At 32.1% G+C, this 8491-nt stretch overlaps 1 protein-coding gene across 1 annotated transcript; it reads left to right on the plus strand.

Moving 5' to 3' along the window:
- Nucleotides 1–453: 453 nt before the first annotated feature.
- Nucleotides 454–8059, plus strand: LOC133182876 (uncharacterized). Its single transcript, XM_061317723.1, has 9 exons — nucleotides 454–589; nucleotides 2891–3136; nucleotides 3426–3548; nucleotides 5660–5767; nucleotides 6157–6218; nucleotides 6439–6559; nucleotides 7015–7079; nucleotides 7626–7706; nucleotides 7924–8059. The coding sequence occupies exons 2-9, from the start codon at nucleotides 2912–2914 to the stop codon at nucleotides 8057–8059; spliced, it is 921 nt and encodes a 306-aa protein (XP_061173707.1). The 5' UTR covers nucleotides 454–589; nucleotides 2891–2911.
- The last annotated feature ends 432 nt before the right edge of the window (nucleotides 8060–8491 follow it).

Consider the following 8491-nt stretch of genomic DNA (forward strand, 5'->3'; position numbering starts at 1 on the left):
AGTCACTGTTCAACATAACCCAGTCACTGTTTAACATAACCCAGTCACTGTTCAACATAACCCAGTCACTGAACAACATAACCCAGTCACTGTTTAACATAACCCAGTCACTGAGGATCATAACCCAGTCACTGAACAACATAACCCAGTCACTGAACAACATAACCCAGTCACTGAACAACATAACACAGTCACTGTTTAACATAAGCCAGTCACTGTTTAACATAACCCAGTCAATGAGAATCATAACCCAGTCACTGTTTAACATAACCCAGTCACTGAACCTTTATCTCAGCTTAGCTCTTTTTTTTGTAGTCTTACCACACATATAGAAGAAAGCGTAGATCGGGGCAGAACAGCAATGTGTTGATGTACGTTTTGCTGTATAATATTTTAAATGAATACAAGACACAATTTACTTTTATATAATTTAAAGCTTTCAAGTAAAGAAAACACACCTCATCATCAAAGGAAACTGGTGAAGAATCTTAAAGAAGACCTGAAAAATTCACAAGTAGAGAAAATTGAACATCGTTTTTATGCACAGTTTCCTGATGTAAAAGATCATAGAAACCATCTGAAAGGAGAGGTAAATAAAGAAAATTATTAATGGTATTACTATCATTTATACTACACTGTCTTATGTCAAGACCTTAACTGATGCATTACAATTAAACTACTTTTTATGGAATTAAAGATTATGGGGCAAATTTTTAGCTCTACTGGTCAGGGACCAGAAGAGCTTATGCGATAGTAAGGTGTCCGTCGTCTGTCCGTCTGTCTGTCTGTAACAATTTTTCAAAATGATACTCCTCCTACAGTTTTGGTCTGATTTCAATATAACTTGGCACACAAGTAGACTACACTAAGATACATAATTTGGTGCATGGGTTTTTGATTTCGATGAACGATGTTGCCATGGTTACTAAAAATAGAAATTTCTGTGACATTCATTCAAAACGCTACTCCTCCTACAGTTTTGGTCTGATTACAATATAACTTGGCACACAAGTAGACTACACTAAGATACATAATTTAGTGCATCGGGTTTTGATTTCAATGAACGGTGTTGCCAAGGTTACTAAAAATAGAAATTTCTGTGAAATTCCTTTAAAACGCTACTCCTCCTACAGTTTTGGTCTGATTTTAATATAACGTGGCACACAAGTAGACTTCACTTTGATAAATAATTTAGTACATCGTTTTTTGATTTCGATGAACAGTGTTGCCATGGTTACTAAAAATAGAAATTTCTGTGAAATTCCTTAAAAACACTTCTCCTCCTACAGTTTTCGTTTGATTTCAATATAACTTGGCAGAGAAGTAGACTACATTAAGATACATAATTCTATTTATTAATGCATGTTGCAAATCCAAGTGCTACTTTGTTATACGTACAGACCAGTAGAGCTACAGTCTCATCAGAGACTTCTGGTTATTTTAAATTTTATCCTTGCAAATAACTTTTCAACAATAATTGATAAGGCTTTCATATTTCACATGTGTATTTCTTGGAACAAGTCCTTTCTTGGGGTTCAAACAAATTAGACATCTTGGGATTTGACATGCTTTCTGAAAAATATTTACCCATCTTTAATCATGTTCATAACTTTCGCACAGTTGATCCGGTCCTAGGACTTTCATATTTTACATATGTATTCCATGTGACCAGACCTTTCTTTTGGTACCAAATTATTTTACATTCTCACCTTGACCATGGAATTTTAGTCTACTTGTGAAAAACTTTAACCTTGACCATAACATATGAATTATTGGTGCTAGATCTTTCATATAGCATTTATCTTTTCCTTGCAGCAAAACATTTTTTTCTGATACCAATATTTTTTATCTGATGATCTTTACCTTGGAATTTTGACCTACTTTTGAAAAACTTTAACCTTGGCCAAAATTTTTGAATGGTTGCTGTTAAGACTTTCTTATTTCACATGTGCATTCCTTGTGACAAGACCTTTCTTTGCATACAAACATTTTTGACCTTTCAACCTTCATCATTGTTTCACAATGCAAATCTTGTTTGGTTTTATGTTCTACTGGTCAGAGACCAGAAGAGCTTATGCGTTAGTAAGGTGCCTGTCATCCATCCATCTGTCTTTCTAGTTGTCTGTCTGTCCCTCTGTCTGTAAACAATTTTCAAAAAGCTACTCCTCCTACAGGTTTGGTCTGATTTCAACATAACCTGGCACACAACTAGGACTACATGAAGATAATTAACTCAATGCATTAGACTCAGTTTTGATGAATGTTTTTGCTATAGTTACTAAAAATAGAAATTCCTGTGAAATTCCTTTAAAATGCAACTCTGGGGATAGTTTGGATCTGATATCAATATTACTTGGCACACAAGTAGAATTCACTAGGATACATAATTCTGTTTGTCGTTTTTTTTGTTTTATTTTGGTGAAGTGTAGCCATGGTTACTAAAAATAAAATTTCTGTGAAATACATTCAAAATGCTACTCCTCCTATATTTTTGCTATAATTTAAATGTAACTTAGCATGCAAATAGACTACTTTGAGATACATAATTGTCTTTATCAGTTTTTTTTTTTGCTTTTGATGATTGATGTTGCCATGGTTACTGACATCAAAATTTTGTAGAAATCTTTTAAAAGGTCACTCCTCCTACAGTTTTAGTCTGATTGCAATAAATCTTGCCACAAAAATAGGCTAAATCAAGGACCATTACTCTATTGCTGTTGCAAAGTTTCAAGTCCAAGTGCTACTTTTATCTTTCTTTAAAAAAATTGTTATAAGTACAAACCAGTAGAGCTACAGTATCATCAGAAACTTATGGGTTTTTTTTAAATTTGTGAATATTTTAAGAATAGCCTTTATACTTTTTTTTTATAATTATACATTTGTTAACCAGGCATCCAGTATCCTCCAACCAATGGACAAACGACTGTCGGATTACATCAAGAAAGTTGTCACTGAACATGGGGTGACTAGTACTCTAAAAATGAAATTGCTTTTAGAGGTTTTTCTAAGACAGTCAATTTTTGTCAATACTTCTCTTCCACCGAAACATAACAAAAGATTCTGGCCATCACTGAAAGACATCTATAATCACGTGGCAGCACAGTTTTTGAAACTGAGAGATAGCTGTGTTGACCAGGTATATATATACCAAATTGCAGAGTACCTCCGATTTAATTATATTAATTTTTTTTAATTGAGAGCAATATACATTTTTGTTGAATATTTTATATTTTTTCCTTTCTGCCTCCAATATTAATATATGGCATTGAATAATGAGGTGGCAGGTAATCTGTGAATGAATTAGCAAAAACTTAATGAGCAAATTCATTTTTATTTAAAGATTTTACTTCTGATTTTTTTGAGTAAATTAAAGAAACTTTATGTATTGCATTAATACAGATTTTCCATTTATTCAATTCTATCAGAAATTGGTAGTTGAAATGGTGGAAGAGCAACGATCATTGCATAAAGGTGAAAGGTTCTACATCAGAATAAAAAAGGACCAGGAACCAGGTAAATTTACCGATGAAAATTTTGGAATGACAAAGGTATTAGACAAATTCTTGAAGGAAATGCAATGGAAATAATTATTTATAATTTGAAATGATGATCTATAAGCAGAACTTTGGACTTATAGTCATAGACCAAAACATATACGAGTAAACAGTTGTAGTAACTCAGGCAGTAATGAAAGATGCTGTCAACACATACTATCAGAAAACGGCCGGTTTTTCAGATTGCTTCTTTAGTTAAATTTTGCAAGTACCTCGATAACAGGCTAATGCAAAACTTCAAGAGAGATTAATCCCTTGCATATCTAATGAATGAAAATCCAGTGTATCGATGCAAGCAGATCCATTTTTTTTTTAGCAGATTATCAAAATTAATGGAACTTGAGATTGTTAAGACATTTTGACGATATGATCCAATTGTTCTGTAAGGAGATACCATATATATGACATATAATACCATATAATACCATATTTACATATATATATATATATATATATATATATATATATATATATATATATATATATATATATATATATATATATATATATAAATTGCTACAGCTGTATATGTACATTTAGGAAATTATTGTGTTAATGAGTGTAGTGTAAATTTAAGAGTGCAGCGCTGTTTGTTTTTTTTTTTTTTGTTTGTTTTTTTTTGTTGTTTTTTTTTTTACGTCTAGTCATTTTATAATTTTACTGGACAACCCTTGTATTTTGGTCATAGCGATATAGATGATACAAATGAAAATTCTTATTAAATGTACTAGTCATTAATTCATCATATTTTTTCCACTAAACAGAAAGCTTCGGAACAGATATCAGAATGCAATGCCTGGTTGCACAAGAGTGTAAAAGCTGAAGTGAGTATAATAATAATAATTAATATACATGCAATTCCCACCTTTAGTATATAAATGCATTCCAATGTCTTTCTGGTTACTTTCCATGTCACCTGACCCATTAAATATTCCAATGAGCATTTCTGATGAAACAAACTCTTCTGGTGTCCATCATACTATCTTTAAACTATTTACATTATAAAAATAAAACATGTTATGATGTTTTAGGGTAACACATTAAATTGATATCCTGTGAAAACCATTGCTGACTGATGCAAAGCTGAGGTCATCAATGGTTTTCAAGGGATAACAATTTCACATGTTACCCTAAAAATGTATTATTAGCTCACCTGAGCTCAAGTGAGCTCTTCTGATCACCCATTGTCCATCTGTTAATTTTTCACATTTTCATCTTTTTCTCAAGAACCACTGGGCCAATTTTAACCAAAGTTGGTACAAAGCATCCTTTGGTGAAGGGGAAGTTAAATTGTTAAAATAAGGGGCAAACCCCCTTACAAGGGGAGATAATGAAGAAAAGGCAAAAATAGGGTGGGGTCATTAAAAAATCTTCTTCTTAAGAACCACTGTGCCAGAAAAGCTTAAACTCATGTGGAATCATGCTGGAGTAGTGTAGATTCTAAATTGTTAAAATCATGATCCCCGGGGATAGAGTGGGGCCACAATAGGAATCCAACTTTTACATTGAAATGTATATGAAAAAATCCTTGGAGATCTCCTTTTCAAGAACCACTGGGCCAGATATGCTGAAATTGATGTGGAAGCATCCTGGAGTAGTGAAGATTACAAATTGTTAAAATCATACTCCTGGGGGTAGGGTGAGCCACAATAGGTATAACATTGGGGAAAGTCTGGTGAAGAACAGCAGGGCCAAAGTTACTCAGGTGAGTGTTGTGGCCCATGGGCCTCTAGTTTTTTATAATGTAAATAGTTTAAAGATAGCATGATGGACACCAGACAGTAATGGTTTTCAAGGGATAACCTTAAAAATGTAAATATTTTCCTTTGTTATACCAAATCTATTTAGAATAAAGCATTTTAAAAAAAGAACCCACAGTAAACCGTATGGGCATACAATCTGCCCAATTTTGCACTGTTACCCGTCGTCATGCAATGTCATTGTTGCCATGTAATGTTACATGGAGGGCATACTTTACACATGCGGTAGGGTAGCAGTACTTTTTAACAAATGTTTTTAAAACAATCAAATTTGACTTAACATAAAAGTATAACAATAAGGTTTGTCTATATTGTTCATGAAAAATTAACATTTTTTGTTTATAGACTGAACAGTCCATGAAACTGGTTAACATTTTGTGGGAATGGCCAAGGATGGATCTTCCAATAAACAAGGGAACAGGAAACATACAAGGCTACAATATAGCAACTCTGGTAATTTTTAGTATCTGTTGCATGCATGGTTATCTAACAGCCCTGGGTTCAGAATTTAATTCTGTCTTATTTATCAATCAATTTTACTGTTTATTTCACACAATCATATGGTGTGATCTGACTTTCTGATCAGTTTTCTGAATCCATATCAACACTTTCTGAAACTGACTCAATCTTCAGGTCAAGTTAGAGAAATTTATTAAGAATTGATGTTTAGATATATAAACAGCATGATATATATATAAAAGCTCAACAATGAAGGTTATAGTTAAAAAGGGGATAGTATAGCCTGCTCTAAGTGATTAGTAATAGTTCTATAACACTACCTGTTTATGGCAGAGAGATTTTCAGGAGAAAAATTTCCTATAATTATTTAAAAATTTTTACAATTTGCAAAAGACATCAAAACAAAGCTGAAGGAAATATTGGAATTAGAAGAGGGTGATAAGAGGTAAATAATAAACATTGAAAGCAGCCTATTTACTTTTAAATTGTCTTCATTAAATTTATGGGCAATAAAATGAGATTCCATTCATTGGAAATTAAAGAGATTTTATGGTATGTCTTTCATAGTTTAACACTGTTTCATGCACTTTGGTTTACAAGATGTACTGTAACAAGTGGTTAAAATTAAATTAACTTGATCGAGTGTTATAATATTCCTTTTACAGGTGTTATGAACCACACTGGAGACATCTGCAATGGATTGACAGGAATGACTTGACTGACCATAATGTGATGAATAACTCTGTGAAAGGAATGGAAGAAAGAAATAAACTTTTTCATGAAGAGGTAACATCCATATGTACTCTCTGTAGATTTTAATGTATAAGCATACAATGTATTTTACAAGGCTAGTCCTGCATATTCTTGCTCATGCGCAAGTGCTGTTATGGATACTGATTAATAACATGATTGTTTTCTTTTTTTATTGAACAGAGTCTTTCTCTACTCATGATATATATATATATATATATATATGTACAGTTGAACTTCGGTATCTCGAACACGGATATCTCGAATCTTATGGATATGTCGAAGTGATTTGGAAGTCCCAAGCACTTAATATTTTAAGTATTTTACCCCCAATATCTCGAACCCTCAGATATCTTGAAGTTTATTCTCGGTCCCATTGAGTTGGAGATAATGAGGTTTGACTGTATATATATATGCGTGTGGGTGTGTATGTGTGTGTGTGTGTTAGAGAAGGAAACAAGTTTATTTGCCTATTTTTTCCCTTCCAATAGAGATGGGCTGAAATGAGTGCTCTTGTTTTAGAAGAATTTGGCTTGTTTAAACCAAAAACAATCATGTAAGTTTATACCTCAATTTAATTTGCTATTCTATATTATATAGCTATATAAACTTACCACGGAAGATGAATCTTAACCTGTCACCTTTAGAGCTTTGTGAGTATTTAACTCTTGGAGTGATTAAATTGTCATCAAGACTTCATATAAGTCCGACTAAGATTTATAAATGAATTTCTAGACATACATCATCAGTACATCTGCTTACTAATGATTGATTTCAAGAGGTAGACATAATGTACCCATTAAAGAATATTGTATGTACTGTAAATAATTTTTTTTTTGGTGATAACTTTATTTTTGCATACTAGTGAGACTGTTTGTAGGGGAAAATTTCATTCACACATAATATTCCTCTTATAAAGATTATATAGGGCAGATACCAAAAGTTGTGAAAATTTTGTTTTGCTTGTAAATATCAAATAAAAGAAGGACACATTTTGCACCAAGTTAATTCCACTCCCCCTTTTCAACAAATTAAAGACAACTAAGTCATGTTCAGCATTCTTCATTGTACTTTTTTAATAAAAAAAAATTGTTGATTTTAGTGGTCTCTTTAGTCCTCCAGGATATTACCTTAGTTTGAAAAACTGCAATAATGGAAAGCTTATGGCAACACTGGAAGATGAGTAGGATATTTTTTTATTCATCCTTGTTGAAGAAAATGGAGAGGAATATTGTGCAATGTCAGTCAGGAGTTATTTTTGTAACTAAATTGTTAACTTTTAAAGTAAACCATATGTCTCTTCATATCCATAATTTAATCATAATTCACATCTGATTTTTTCTTGATTTGATTGATCTCCATAGACAACTTTATTCTTAATTATTTTCATTCTCTTTTAGGACAGGACAGAGATTGAATGAAGGAGTTAGATACTTTAAGGATGTATTGCTTGTAGAAGCAAGAATCATCATCGCTTCTGTTGTCAAGAACATAACATATAGGGAAGCTGAAGAACTTCTCTATCCATTGAAATAACAAATTTATGTTCCGGTTGATTGAGTTTGCAAATTTGTTATATTGGAATATTTCGATTGTGATAGCATTGCAAAAGATGTTCTACATCAATTGCTATATGACATGTTGAACAATATTTGTTTGCAGATTCTTTACAGTTATTATATATCACCATCTGATGAAATATTGTTATAATGTAAAATGGACTCTGTCAGGGCTGATCAATTGTACTTGGTTACTCTAGATGAACTCATTAACTCTAATAATTGTGATTTCATTCAAATCAAATCCACACCAGACCCAGACTGTATTATCATTAATTCCTACTAGAAACATTAGTTTAAATGTAGGAAGAATTTGATAAAATTTGATGTAATTTGACTTTGAAAATATCTATTAAAGTTTTGTTTTTCTGACAAGTGAAATGAATTTCACATGCAGAATTCATACCAT

The sequence above is a fragment of the Saccostrea echinata genome, unplaced genomic scaffold (assembly GCF_033153115.1).
Source record: "Saccostrea echinata isolate AGI-Se365-2 ecotype Australia unplaced genomic scaffold, CSIRO_AGI_Sech_v1 ptg000009l, whole genome shotgun sequence".
Lineage (NCBI taxonomy): Eukaryota > Metazoa > Mollusca > Bivalvia > Ostreida > Ostreidae > Saccostrea > Saccostrea echinata.